The sequence below is a fragment of the Leptinotarsa decemlineata genome, unplaced genomic scaffold, assembly GCF_025532065.1.
Source record: "Leptinotarsa decemlineata unplaced genomic scaffold, Ldec_3_MD MMD2_tig00078422_RagTag_RagTag, whole genome shotgun sequence".
Classification (NCBI taxonomy): Eukaryota; Metazoa; Arthropoda; class Insecta; order Coleoptera; family Chrysomelidae; genus Leptinotarsa; species Leptinotarsa decemlineata.
The window spans coordinates 14,665,014-14,681,271 of NW_027412747.1; the positions used below are offsets into that span (position 1 = coordinate 14,665,014).

At 34.9% G+C, this 16,258-nt stretch overlaps 1 protein-coding gene across 1 annotated transcript in view; it reads right to left on the bottom strand.

Annotated features, from left to right (window-relative positions):
- Positions 1-2,814: 2,814 nt before the first annotated feature.
- Positions 2,815-16,258, bottom strand: part of LOC111505685 (glucose dehydrogenase [FAD, quinone]) — a 48,041-nt gene continuing 34,597 nt past the window's right edge. Inside the window, exons 6-7 of the mRNA XM_074185997.1 lie at positions 10,981-11,380; positions 2,815-3,811 (exon numbers count right to left, since the gene is read on the bottom strand). Of these exons, the coding sequence (XP_074042098.1) occupies positions 3,319-3,811; positions 10,981-11,380 (893 nt within the window). The 3' untranslated portion in view covers positions 2,815-3,318. The remainder of the gene's footprint in view (positions 3,812-10,980; positions 11,381-16,258) is intronic.

Here is a 16,258-nt window from a genome sequence, read left to right on the forward strand (position 1 = left end):
CTGAGGCTCCAGTCAATCTAATAATAACACTGATGATTTTCAAACAAGACTCAACCTCTAACGGAAGCAAGAAACTCTTTGGAAGGTTCGAAATAGATGAACATTTCAACCTAGCAGACGACTATTATAATATTCATGCAGTTATTGTCCACTGTGGTTCTGGCGTTGAATTTGGTCATTATTACGCCTTGGTCAAAGAAGAAACGGACTGGTTTAAGTTTGACGATATTCGTGTCACGAAGTGTTCTGCTGATGTATTGAATTTATTGGAGCCTCTGGAGACACCCTACATTTTGTTTTATAAGAGAGAGGACATTGTAAGATCAAGATTTTCAGATGATGTGGTGCTGCAGGTTTTTCCGGGTTTTTCCTGCAGCTGAAAAAGCAAATTCGCCACTGGATTCAATGAAGTCGCCCCGGAGCGCCAAATAATTTTTATTGTTGTTTTTATTTTTATCGTTGTTTTGATAAAATTTCCATTTCCGTATACAAATTTTACATGACAAGAGGTGGAAGAGTTGTGTTTATGTATCAAAGAATATGAAATCTAGATTACTGAACGGTTGTAATGATGAACATTGTGAACAGTTGTGGATTGAAATGAACATAAAAAACATTTCTTTTGGAATTGGTAATATCTACAATGATATTTTTGTTTACAGAACATTGACGAAAAAGTCAAATATTTCTCTTCCCTAATTTTGTCATTATTTAACGAATATGCTTTTGTGAAAGTAGCTCGTATGACTAAAAAACATGCTCCGTGGCTGACTTTTCCTATTGCAATGATGATGAAAGAAAGAGAATCTGCACTAGCAATGAAAGTAGGAATATTGACGCACCAACTACTCTCCATAAACCAGAAATAATTAATGATTATTTCAGTTCAGTCTTTGTTGATGAAGAAGTTGATGAAAGTCTCCTGGAACTTCACGAAAATACAAAATGGTCTTCGTTAAAGGATTCTAAAACACCATTTAGATTACAATATGTCACGGTTAAGAAATTAAGAGAAATTGTGTTTGGAAAATAGTCAAATGCTATTGGTTTTGATAGTATAACCATCAATATGTCGAAATACTATAGTCCTACTATTAACATCATCCTCACCACACTGTTAATTGTTGTATAGAAAATTTTTCCAATACATGGAATGTTGTCATCGTCAGACCCCTAGCAACAGTGAATGACCCGAAAGAATTTTCCGTTCTCAAGCCTATCAATAGAAATTGAAAATGCCTTTCTTCAGCAACTCATGCTCTATATGAATGATAATAACATAATTTCTGAATGTCAAGTACCTAGGTTTCCGACCAGGTTAAAATACAGTCAGCTTCAATACAGATTACAGATGATATTAAAAATACCGATAATAAGGATCTCACTGCACTCATAACCCTAGATTTTTCGAAGACTTTCCATACGAATATTCATACTTCACTTTGTTTTCAACTGAAATATTTCGGTTTATTTGATGACACTATTTTTCTCATAAATTGCTACTTATCAAACGGTAGCCAGGAAGTACTTATGAACAATAGTTTGTCAACTAGTTGTAATGTAACTTCAGGCGTACCGCAAGGTTCAATATTGAAGCTATTGATTTTCATTATATACACAAGTGTTATATCAACCTCAGTGAAGTACTTCAAAATACAGGCTTATGTAGATGATACCCAAATATATTCAAGCTTAAATGCAAATAATTGTGTATCAGTTCAAAATCATATCTACAGTGATCTCATTAAATCTATCAATAAATCACCTAGCAGCTGAGCATAAATCGGAACTCAATTATAATAAGTGCCATATAATACTTTTTGGCAATAAACATATCAGAAGGAATCTGTAACAAAACATCAATATTGAAATAGGTAATATCACGATATCAATAGTTGAATCTACAAAAATTTAGGTATAATTTTTTATAATGATTCGAAATTCATTCCCCATGTTAGTAATTTACACAAGAAGTTTTACAATAGTTTGATTTATGCCCATAGCCATTGCTTGAAACTTTGGTTCTTTCCAGATCCAGTTATGGAGATGTTGTCTATGTTAATCTACTTGATAAATTTGAAAAAAATCGCATTCAGACAGTTCTGATGTCTGAAATGGTTGAAATGGTTGACAATGTCCAACTACGAACAGTATAATTTTTATTCATTACTGTATAAAATAATGAAATTTCTTCGACTCTATACAGAAAACTGATACCTAGAGAGATTCTTCATTTATTAGATGTAATAAACGTATATCATTTGTATGTACATCATTCTTCAGCCCTGTTACAGAACTCTCTCACATAATTAGTCTTCAAAATTCATCATTAATTTCTCATTCATAAGCTGAATATAAGTTAAAACGCTATTTGAGAATCAATTTTCTTCAACAGCCAGAAAAAAATATATAATAAACCCGTCCCTTATAAATTATTTACTATTTCATAGGTTTTGATAATTGCTGTATTATAGATGACTACTTCGTGTACATATTTTGTATTTTAATGGGAATGCTTTTGTAATACATTATTATTCAATTGTACAACTTAGGTTGAGTGTAAGAATAGCCTCAGGCTAAACTTTGCTTACTTCATGTACAGAAAGGAAATAAAGAGGATATATAATCATTATTATTATAATTATAGTGAAACATGTGTCACACTTTTGAGAAATGTTGAGTGAAATTCTCACAATAAAATGTTAGTCGAATACGTTATATTGTATTTCCATCAAGTATCTGCCACATTTTTCAGTAAGAACTCAATAACACAAAGGTATTTTAGTGACTTTCGAAGAAACAGTAACAATCGAAGAAACGAAATCATTTATTTTTCATGACGAACATTTTATGAACAACAGTCTAACCTAGAAAAATTGATGACTCATTAAAGTTGAAAAAATGGAATGGAAAAATAATAACAGTGAGAGGTAAAAACAAATAAATCTTCTCCTTGTTGAATGACAATGTTTCAGATAAATTTACTGAATATATCTTAAGAAATTTATCAAAAACATCACCAACATGAACAACTGAAAGTATTTTAATTTTTCAATAATTCGACTATGGGATCAAGTAATATGTTTCGTAATGACGATGGTTTTTTCCAGACAATGATAAAATTAACTGCAATATTTGAATATATCTTTCTGTTCAATCTAAGCGAGCGAAATGATTTTCTACAACTTTTTTGAAACTGTCGATGTTCTACCAAACTATACCACAGAAACAAGAGAAGAGGAACCAGAATATCCATCACTTCGAGTTGTTTGGAATTTTCGTATCTGCATTAATTAAAGTCTAGGTTGACGATTGTAATCATTGACGGTACATTCCTTCGAACGCAGGCCCGCGAACGCCATGATGATTCCAATGATGAAATTGATGATGGAAACCTTCATCATAGTTATTTCTCTTGTTTCCTGACTGATGATTCTGACCTAAACCATTTGATGGGTTTTTAACTCCCCAGTGCGTGTGATGACCTTGTCCCGAAAACCTGTTACCCTGACCGGAACCATCCGCTCCGTTTCTGTTTCCTATGTCACTCGCAGTCAACCACTTTTCTTTAATAAAGTCCACTCCTCGCTCCGCCATCATCACTATAGTGGCGTGAGTGTTTCCTGATACCAGTATGGGCATCGCTGAAGCGTCGGTTATTCTGAGGCCTTCGATTCCGTGAACCCTCAGTTTATTGTCAACAACGGCCATTGGATCTGAAGAAGGACCCATTTTACAAGAGCAGGCCTGATGATTTTCTGGACCGGTATAATATCGCACTGCACACTGCCAGAAGTTGTCCGTGTCATACCTAAAATCAGTTTCATTGCTATTATTCTGCGAAAATAATGTCAAAATCATAATATTCTCGTCACTCAAAAAAGTTGTTGGAATTTCATTCATTCACATCTCAACTATGACTCATAAAACATAGTTTTTGATCGTGTTACTTCATAAGAACAATACGAGAATCAATTCCATTACTTGATTTGCGAGGTAGAGTATATGAGAATGTAGTAAATTTCCACCTGTTTAATTCAGTATATTGTAGCAATCCTGTGACTGATATCTGTTTCAATTCTATATCGAATTTTTGAAATACAAACTGAATAGAGAAATATTTGCGGCATTCTTCAGAAGAAATAATGTGGAAGTGGCGTTCAGACCACATGTCAGGTGATGTAATTTCCTTCCTAATGCCATGCTGAGGTATGCTGAGCATGGAAGGTCCTTCAGACTAGGTGAAAATGATTAAACGTTCCATTTCTTGCAATGCAATCACAATTTCCCGATTGTAAACGATACCAAAATTTTGCACTACGCAAGCAAAGATTGGAAACTCAATCATTTAAAAACTTCGGAAATTCATAAGCATTGAACAGACCTCGTACACTTCTTGAAAATTGAAACGGCTTCCTCACTACTCTCTCGTTAAAACTACTCAGTCTTTGGGAGAAAATCTTAAGATGTAACAAGCAATAAAAAGCACCATTGAGATTTTCTGAGACAACATTTCCTCTCTGAACTGAAGCCACTCAGCTGAAACTGGAAACATATGTTTGAGACCAGTGTACCAACATGAAAAAATGTACTTATCCCGCGAAATCTGAACAATCCTCTTGTTTTTTAACATACCCCGTATACTCTTCCAGATATATGTTCGTTCATTTGATTTCAATACTCAGAAGACGCAATATTTCACCTCTAGAAGAGTTTTGCAATCCTAGCCTTTGAGGGCAGAGCTTGTTTTTAGATACGTTTTACGGTTACAGTTGTGAATTATCTTCAAAACTTCTGATACTTGGTGTCTACGTGGTAGGAAATCATAATGAAGAAAAAGGGAATTGAAAATGTTTATGTTTTTTACTACTTTCATTTTCAACTATCGTTACTGCAGTTTCGTCCTATAAGGGCATTTTCAAACTTATACATAAATGTATAACTTTGATGCATTTTCAAACGTAAACAATATACATAAATGTATAAGTTTAAAGTATAAGTTTGGAAATGACCTTATAGGACGAAACTGCAGTAACGTTAGTTACGAATAAAAGTGGTAAAAAACATAGAAAGTGAATAATTTCAGATGATACGAAATATTTATTACTTTTTAGAATTTCGTTATCTTTCACCGAATCGGATTGTTTTTTGTAAAAGCTTCTCGATTTTTATCTGTTCAATAGGGAAGAATTTCTACCGACTATGACGCTATTCAAACTAAAAACAGTGGATCCAAATAGCTGAATATGAAACAATTTTCGTTTTTGGATTTGATGTGTTTTGAATCATTGATCATTCGTGAGAGAATTGTTTTTAGTGTGATTATTATACATAAATACGTTAAAATATTCGAGTGACGTATTGCTGAGACAATTTTGAAAAAAAAAGCCTGTATGAACTTGTGTCCCAAAATGATTCGTTTCGGAGATACGGGGTGTTGAAATTGAATTTTATTGTTTGCTTTTTGAAAATAACTCTTGCAAAAAAATTGGTACCCGGTTTTTTTCCATGAAAAAAATCATAATTTCGTAATTATTTTCATGAGGGCGCTGCGTCACATGAAAGTTCAAAGAATTTTGAAGAAACAGCAATTATATCCTTATCATATTCAGCGTGTCCAGGCACTTCCGCTACGTGATTTCCAACCACGCACAGAATTTGCTCAATGGCTGCAAAGAAAAGTCGAACAACATCCGCAAATTTTATAATTTCATCGAGAATCGTCTCCACAGATGAGGCTAATTTTTTAAGAAATGTTATCATGAACTTCCATAACAACCACATCTTGGCGGAAGATAACCCACATGCGATAACGGAAACTCATTTCCAAGACAGATTCTCTTTTGAAGTATGGGTAGGCATAATTGGGGATTACTTAATTGGGCCCTATTTTCTTCACTTACCTTTGAATTGAGATGCTCACCTACATTTTTTGGAACACGAGCTTCCCCAATTTATGGAAGATGTTCCCATTGGTCTCCGAAATCACTCTTGGTTTATGCACGATGGAGCTCCAGCTCATTTTAGTGTGATAGCAGGAAATTTTTCAGACGCAGCATATCCCCAACGATGGATAGGAAGAGGAGGCACTGAGCATTGACCCCCGAGGTCACCGGACCTCCACACACTCCGGGCATTTGTCAACGGGTGCGGAATTCTTTGATGAGGAGAGCAGAAGCTTGTAATACTGTTGGGAGTCGTCTCTTACAGTTGTTGTAATAGTAGTTTCGTTCAATTTCTTTGTTTATTTGCCTAATAAATAACATAACTTCTCCGAATTGTTTTTTTACAAACTCCGAAATGTAGCACTTTCTAATTGAATAATTAAACCTGACAATTTTTTTTATTTGGATTGAATAAGCAGTTCGATAATGCTCAGTTTAGAAGAAGTCTGTACGGGTATACTGCATATAAAGTTTGATGAAAATAACTAAAATTGCAAAAAACTTATGACAAAAACCTACCATGTTTTGAAAAAATTCAACAACCTGTATTTCGAAAACGAATCATTTTTTGTTAAACATTTTATAGGATATGTAAATATCTTGAAAACGATCACCTTCAGCGTTGTTGAGGAGGTGTACCTTTTTTACTTGGAAAAGGTGTGGGAATCAGGTTTTTTATGATAAGTACCAAAAGTTTACTGTCAACAAATAATAACAGCGTACACAGCGTCCTCTAGATGTTACATGAAAATAAATACGAAATTATGATTTCCCACGTCAAAAACACCCCTGGTACCCGGGAAAAAAAATTATTTCAACACCCCGTATCTCCGAAATGAAGCATTTGCGGAAGTTTATAAATACATTTTTTGTTAAAATTGTCTCAGGAATACTTCATTTGAATATTTTAATGTTACACCCAGTAGACATGTGAAACCGATAAAAACAGATGAAATAAATTACTTTCGCTCACAATAATACATATTTTTATCATCTGGAATAGTTTTGATACATCCGATAGATGTCGTACCTGGGCGATAATCAATTGGAAGTAAAACTGAAACTTCTGGCATATAATGAATCTGAAACCCGCAGTTTTCGCAATCACCGGGAAGAAACTGAAGGAAAAGTCACCGCCGTAACAGAAACATTTTTGCCGTTCTGGTTGTGAGGAGTACATGTTATGGAATTATAATTTGGTCTTATTGTGTTTTGAGTGCAGTTGATGAGCGATGTGTAACTCATGTACAGAGCGATCAGTTCTCATATTTTGATAATTCAATATCAACAAGCATTCAGATTTGCTCACCTCCGAAATTGTTCGAATGAATCTCACTTTACGATTTTATTGTTTGTATTATAATCAATCGGGTCTATTTTTTTCAGTTTTATTTTTCAGATATATTTCTTATTGGAAATACAGTAGAATTATCTATATTGTCCCCAACCTTTTTTTCATTGTATATCAACGACTTAAAACTTAAAAAATTCCAATATATTGATTTGCTGACGACAGCACACTTGTCCAGTAATTCTATCCTGATTCCAGGAAATCGGCTGCTGATGCATATCTTCACCGGCAGTAGAAGGTTGCATATCTTGATGAGGATCTAGAGGTGATTTCGAATTCGGGTGGAAGTAACCAGGTTCAATTCAATGCCACAAAAATCCAGGCATCGGTTTTCTTCAAAAATTAAAAAAAAATACACCTCACGATTTGATCTCCACAAACTTCATTTGAAAAATATATCATAACATGTTTCGCTAGCACAGTAGCTTTCTCAAGTTTGAGGTGTATCGTGAGATGTAGTTTTTGAAATTACTATGGATCTTCATCAAGTAACAGCCGAATCAATCAGAATTTTCTTTGAAAAGATTAACGTCTCTGAACCGGATATAATTATCTCAGGATAGACAGTTTCGCTTTCTGCTTCGATAATTTTGTTGAGGTTTGAAATGAATACCGATAGCCTTGGCACAATCATGTCGCTGGAATTGTGAACACTGCTTTTCAAAAATTCGAAACACTGTTCCGAAACAGAAAACTTCACACACCTCAGCAACTTTTGATGCTATACAGGGTGTAACTAAATAAGTAAAACATTTAAGGAGGTGATTTCTCATCGAAAAAAAGAAAGGATCTTTTATTAATTTTGATCTTCCTCTTTGGAGCTGATCACGTGTCGATCGAAACACGTGGCGAGGTGTTAAAAACAACGATTTGGTGTTGGGAAAAAACTCCAGTAATATTCATTACATTACTACACCAAAGGTTACAAACAGTGCATCATGAGTGCTCATAAGGATCTTTCATATGAAGAAACCTCATTGGAGCATCCCTTGTTAAGATACAGCCCCTTAAAGGGTGTACATAAAATTTGCATAACAATTTTTTTCACAAGCACTGAAAAAGTTCCAATATTGAAATTAACCTGATGTTTTGTACTACCAAAAAGTCGTTTAGCCAGAAATTTATTTGGTTTACCCCATGGTTGTGAGGGGTGGAAAACACAATCCCTAAAATTTATTTCCAATGTAAATTTTTGTCTTATTATTGGTTTACCATTTGAAAATTCATTTTCGATTCATTCCTGTTTCATTCTAAACAAAAAATGTCTCTTGTGTTCTCTGCCCAAAATAAACCATTTCGCAGCAAAAAATTATTTTACGAACAACTACAGAGATACATCGTCATAAATGCGAAAATACAAAACTAATCTATCTAGTAGGTCACTAATAGCGATAGTGACAATTAAATTGGTATGACGCTGTCAGTTTGTCAATTTTCGAAATTGAATTAATACTAATTGTGTGTTGTTGTTCTGTTCTTAATTTGTTACTTTAATAATTCACTTGTTATTAAAATGGCATACACAAATGGGGAAATGGCTGATATACGGTCTGTCGAAGGGTTAGAAGCTTCTAGAATATATGGTGAAATGTATCCTCAAAGGCAGCATCATTCACATAGAATATTTGCTCGAATTCATCAACGATTACGAGAATTTGGTTCATTAGACAAAAGATCGCAGGATTGTGGTCGCCATCGAGAAGTACGAACACCACAGTTCGAGAAAGCAGTACTCAATTTGATTGAAGAACAACCTACTACCAGTAACAGAAAGATTGTTTTCCAGCTAAATGTTGATCATATTACGGTATTTCGAATTTCAAAGGAACAACTCTTATACCCTCACCATCTGCAACGAGTACAGGCACTGCTACCACGAGACTACCCGAACCGTCTTGAATTTTGCAATTGGATGCTGGAAATGATTGGAAGAAATTGTGACTTTCTGAAGACGATAGAATTCACAGACGAATGTAGTTTTTCTCGAAACAAGATTATAAATTTTCATAATTACCACATATAGGCTGATGAAAACCCTCACGCTGTTGTCGAAACTAACCATCAAGAACAGTTTCCTCATGTGGTCCGGAATTATTGGGAATGATTTAATTGGGCCTCATTTTATACCTCCTCGATCAAATGGTGAGGCATACGTTGAATTTTTAAGAGAAGTGCATCCAGTACTACTGGAGGAAGTTTCTTTGGGCGTCAGAAGGGATATTTTTTTATGCATGATGGGGCTCCCGCCCATCTTAGTCAAGTAACACGTCAGCATTCAACTAAAACATATGCAAATCAGTGGATAGGTCAAGGAGGACCACAGAACTGGCCCGCTTGATCCCCAGATCTCAATCCTCTCGATTTCTCTATTTGGAGCCATTTATAGCATTTGGTTTATCGTACTCCTGTTCGCTATGTAGAGGACTTGAGAAACCGCATCATCGATGTGTGCAGGGTAATCAGAGAGACTCCAGGAATATTTGAGCGGATACGTGGCTCAATGCGCCAACGTGTAGACGCATGCGTAATGTTTGAAGGTAGACATATTGAACATTTACTATGATTTCTACATGCTGTGTGTTATTGATGAATCAGTTTTGTTTATTACTTTTTAATCGTTTAATGCAGGTACTAACTACAAAATGACATGAAATCCAGTTCGCATTTATGACGATGTATCTCTGTAGTTGTTCGTAAAATACTTTTTTGCTGCGAACTGGTTTATTTTGGACAAAAAACCCAAGAGATATTTTTTGTTTACAATGAAACATGCTATCGGAAATAAATTTTCAAATGGTAAACAAATGATTAGACAAAAAGTTACATTGGAAATAAATTTTAGGGGTTGCGTTTTCCACCCCTTACAACCATGGGGCAAACCAAATAAATTACTGGCTAAGTGTCTTTTTGGTAGTATAAAACGTGGGGTTGATTTCGATATTGTAACTTTTTCAGTGCTTATGAAAAAAATTTTTATACAAATTTTATGTACCCTCTTTAAGGGGCTGTATCTTAACAAGGGATGCTCCAATGAAGTTCCTCTATATGAAAGATCCTATTTTTTTTGATAAGGAATCACCTCTTTGAATGTTTTACACTTATTCAGTTACACCCTGCATAAAGCTCATGTCAGACCTTCTTTGCAGTATTGGTCTGCTCCGCCCCTAAACATACCCTGGAGGTGCTGGATTCCATCTATAAAAAAGGCATTCGCCTGATTGGAGACACGAACACCACTTTCAATTTTGCTTGCCAGGAACATCGAAAAAAAGTTGGAGAGTTGTCTCTCTTTTATAGATACTTCCACGGTTGGTATTCAAGTGACTTGGCACATTTGATTCCACAAAGAACAGAATAAATCAGAAATACTTGACGAACTGTGGCTGCTCATCGTTCTGAATTTCAACTCAGTATACCTCGAACTCCACTGTTTAAGAACTTTTTCATTCGGAGAACTTTGTTTATGTGAAATGAACTTCCCGAGGAGGTTTTTTCAAATTGAATGAATCTCCAGCGATTCAAATCCGAAGTGAATCGCTACTCACGCATAGGCACCGCTCTTAGAGCGCCTCAGAAATCCTATTCCTGAAATACTCACTGCAGACATTTTTTTCCCAATTTTCAAATATTTGAAATTCAAGGAACTATCCATTATCATTATTATATTATAGATGATATACATACCCATATTTTTTCGAACAATCTCCATAATCTTTCCTTGGCAGTTCAATTCCATATTTTTCTTTCAGTACAGATGAGTTTGCAAGCCTCTGTGTTACCCTAATTCCAGCTACCAAAACGTCCACATCTGCCTGTTCCGTTAGATAGTTCGCCACCATCACAGGAGGCTTGAGAGGGTCTTTCGAACGTAACCCTACATATCCTTTGCTCTTTGGATGAAGAGTCACTGGAGATACAGTAAGAACTTTAGGAATTTTTGGGTGTTCTGGATCTTCCAGTGCTCTGACTTCGCCTGATTGTGCACATTTTGCCAAGAAACCTGCGAAAAATATCTGAAGATCTGGATTTGTTCCGCTTGGGTCTGCATACTTGGAGTTGATTCGTGCTGTCACTTGTGACATGCCTGAAAACATGAAACGAAATGTGAACTAGAGATATGAAATCATGTAGGAAGGACAAGACCACGATTTTCAACATTCTCTTACATCTTTCCATTGAGTATACTCGTATTGTGTTCAATCTACATCTCTATATCTCTACATAATCAATGGATTTGTTTTGAGTCTTTCATAATGCACAGTGTGATCAAAAATACACTGCAGGACAGAACAGCCAGAGAAAAATGTTTTTGCTTGTGAAGGAAACAACTTTCGTAAAACCATTGCAAAACTTCAAGTGGAGGTGTTGCACCCCATGATACCTTTCAATTGAAATGAATTGGATGAGAAAGGCTTCTATTTTCCCATGCTGCTTTGATTTTGAGAAGGAGTCTATCTATTCAAGACATATGGAGAGCATAACGGTTTCCAGAAATTGCAAAAGTCGGATTAATTCCAAATGAAAATCTATTCTATTAAAGGTCAACCCTTCTGGAACAGTTTATAACATCAGCTCTTCAGCAAGATTCCAGGAAATGATTGAACTTCATTCAACAAATAGCGAATGTGGTATAAGTCTGCAAAAATTGCCTTGGAAATAAATCGGTACCAAATAAAAAGAGGCAGGAGAAAAATACGATTTTTTTCAAAGCTATAGAGCTAATATCTTTGGAACAAATCGCAATTCCTCATGACTGGAATTCAATTAGTGCCAGAACTGAATGTAAAAATTAGGAGCAAAAGAATGATTGAAAATGATGTTTTCCTATTCAATGTGTGCTTTTTGATGAGTGTACTTTTTTCCGAATGGTGTATTCAAACAACACAATTGAAGATACTAAGCCGGCAGCAATAGTCATGTGGTATACTCGTACATAGAAAAGCCGTGAAATTGGAAGGGGTTAGCTGAAATTTTTCTAAAATTCTTTTACTCCCAGAAATTTTCCAAGTTATGACCACAGCTCTCACTGATAATGAACCAACATACATTAAAGAAGCAGTTTCGTTCCAACAAGACGGTACTCCTTCCTAACATTGAAAGGACAGGTTTCAAAATCTATGGATGATACGAAGGGGTGAAGTTGAGAGGCATATTTGGTCAACCGACTTGATTTCTTCACTTAACAAGCACCCCAAAAGGTGTCATAACGGTATGGAGATGATCTGTATCGTGAAATGTAAGTTGGCAAAAAATATTCCAGCACCTATTTGATTGGGTACGATGGGATTTTCAAGTGTAGTCAAACCGTTATTTGCATTTTTTGAAAAATGTATTGTTGACAAGTGAAGCAGAAATGAATTAGAAATTCGAAGCATTGAATAGAACTGGCCGGTACTTGATGTAAATCCATAAGAAAACTGATTAATACAGTTTGTTGCATGATTTTCACTATAAAAAGTTTTACAAAAACCGCGACTCGTGTTTCGCTGTACAAAAGCTCCCTCAAGCGTAAACTGTTTACGCTTGAGGAAGTTTTTGTATAGCGAAATAAGTGTCGCGGTTATTGTAAAACCCTTTACAGTGAAAATCATACAATACCTGCATTAATTAGTTTTGAATTCGAAGCAGTTCACTATGGAATATCATTCAATCTTAATTCTTTCAAAGATTATACTAGCCAACAAATGAGAAAAAAAATGCGACTGATATTATAATGGTTATAGATGAGAGTTTGAAGCATCGTAACTGCGTCTTCAACATCAAAAAATTTCACATATTATAGGGGAATATAAGATCGAAACAAGAAAACAAAATTGAGGATAACCGACTTTATTTACAATACACATGAAAAAACATTCAAATAAACTTTTGTGCATAACCTTTTTGATCTTTTCCATCATTTTTCCTCATCAGGAACCAACAATAATCCCCATCATTGCTGCATCTCATCTGCAAAACGTTTTTGGGATAAACAAGAGGTATATTCTTCACGTTAGCTTGACCTGGAATATATTTACTTCTTGGAGGCCATTCTTTACTTGATAATGACTCTGTGTTGCCTTACTGTTCCAAAGGCAGAGAAAACAGCGAAACTTCGTAAATCCGCCCCGAAGACCTAGTAATAGTCCTATGACTTTTAGGTCACCACATATTTGCCACTTTACGTATTATAACTTATCGCGTTTAGAATAACTGACATACTTTCTTGTGTTTCCTTCATAGCAACTGCATGTGCAAATGAATATAGGAATACAGGAATACAAGTTTAAAAGTAGAACGGCTTTTAAACTTGTTTCAGACGAATCTATAAATAAACTACATTCGTCCGGGTTATGTGCAAATCCTAATTTTTCTATAACACCATTTGGATTTACATGAACATACATTTTATCCTGCATAGTAAGAAACGAGGATAGCTCATGGTTACGGTTCCTAAATATTGTAACTTTGGTTTTAGGGGCTAGTAAATTCCATTGTTGTAATCGATACCCTAATAGATCAGCATTCTCTTTGGACAAGTGGAGGTCCCGAACTAGGTTATTCAATTCAGGTTGTTCGATTAAATGGGGTGATTTTCCTTCTCTCTAGGAAAAATAAAGACTGTCTTTTTCTGAAACGTCATGGGAACCTGCCTGGTCATCATACATTTCCAAATCTTTCTCCCAGTTTGCCGGAGGTGTTGGAACTGGTAAACCTTCTTCATGAAGAAGGAATATCCGGATATACGATTTTGTGTTTGCTCTTTCTTGAAAAACCAGACACGTTTGTCATGCAGAAGTAACAGTCATTGTAATGATTTCTTGTTTCTCGCCAAATCGTTGGAACTGCGAAAGGCATAGCAGAGAGCCATTTGACCAGTTCTTAGATTTGTTGTACAGGTTTGGCAACATACGTGAGGATCCCAATTCCGACCTTGATAACCAACACCACATCCAGAATATTTATGGCAAGCTACTTTGGTCATTTGATCAATCGGCCGTTTCTGCGATTTAGGAGTAAATTGACCACATATATAGCAAAAGCTATCTGCGGGATTAACGCACCCACTTTTCTGTACTTTGGACATTTTTGTACTGTTGCGTACGTCGAGTTCAAATATGTGATACTGCGTTTACAGGAGTCAACTTATTTCATTCACAAAGATAACACTTATATAATACTCTTAATATTGGAATTCAATATTTGTGAAAAAATCATAACTCAAAAATCTTACGTATTAGGAAATTTTTACTATCATTTTCGCATTTATGAACCAAAAATTAACAAAGACCTGCCTTTGGCATTACAGTCGTAAATTGGCTGTAAACTAGTGTTTTCGTATTTTTAAAAAGTTACTCCTTTGGCAATTACTCCATGTGATTTGATGACCCATATCTTGTGTTCGTGTTTTGGGAAGATAAATTTCCACACTCTTATGAAATATCTATTGGTTGAGAGGAGCAAAAAATATCAGGTTCGAAGCAGATGCCGATATAATGATAGGATATTAGAAAAATGTCTATTTCTGTTTCTGGTTTTTAGTTTTCTTCGATAATATTATTAAAATGTTACAGACATTATTGAATTAGAATGTGGTTCGTTAGAAAGTGTTCAATAATGTTTCATGGTGAATTTTACTAGTTCGTATTTCGATTGTTTTATATGACTCTATTGTTTGAGATATTCGAAAGAACAAATAAAATTGAAATGAATAGCTAAATTATTGATTATATTTTTTTTTGAATTACCATCTTTCTTTTTATTAAAACAACGATAAAAATGAAATAAATACAAAAATAAAAATTAATTGGCGCTCCGGGGCGACTTCATTGATTCCAGTGGCGCATTTGCTTTTTCAGCTACAGGGAAACCCGGAAAAACCTGCAGCACCACATCATCTGAAGATCTTGATCTAACAATGTCCTCTCTCCCATAAAACAAAATGTAGGGTGTCTCCAGAGGCTCCAATAAGTTCAATGCATCGCCAGAACACTTCGTGACACGACTATCGTCAAACTTAAACCAGTCCGTTTCTTCTTTGACCAAGGCGTAATAATGACCAAATTCAACGCCAGAACCACAGTGAACAATGACTGCATGAATATTATAACAGTGGTCTGATGGATTGAAATGTTCATCTATTTCGAACCTTCCAAAGAGTTTCTTGCTTCCGTTAGAGGTTGAGTCTTGTTTGAAAATCATCAGTGTTATTATTAGATTGACTGGTGCCTCAGCTATACTTGTTTCCTTATAACAGTCAGTTAGTTTGGCGCATGTTTGACAATACAGTCGATCATCACCTGTTAAAAATTCCATTTTCAGATGATTTAACAATAAGCTTTGCACGGACTGGTAATTAGTCGTATTAGGAAAAGCTAGATGAAGTTCCAGAAATTCACATAAGTTTTCAGTACTTCTTGAATTATTGAACAATGAAACGTGAAATAAAATCATTCTGTGGTCATTTTCATCTTCTATCTTGATTATTTCACCATAGAATGTATTTATTACGTATTCTCTGAGATACTCGTCACAACAATATTCATAAAATAGATCTAGATATTTCATGACGTTTTCAGTACCAAATTTCCAACTCATATTTTTTGAAGATTACCTCCAAAAGAACTTCCATGTAATTCGACTCACTTGAATTGATTGATATCACGATTAGATAATATTCAAAAGCTGGAAAATGATGAGGATTCGCCAATATTTCGTTCATATTAAAAAAAAAACGTGGTTGGATTCGAATGAGACTTCCAATTATTTTACGAAACAGAAAAATGAATATTTTCTACTTATTGATTTGAGAAAGTAACATTTTCATGTTTCATGTTGTTGAAAAGGTCCACGTTTCTTTGCCCTAGGTTTCAAACATTTCAACAAAATATAATTATATTTTTTCACATCGATGAGTAGTAATCTATATGGAGAGTATGTATTGATTACGTTTTCATTTTCAAATCACATGTACGTTTGATGC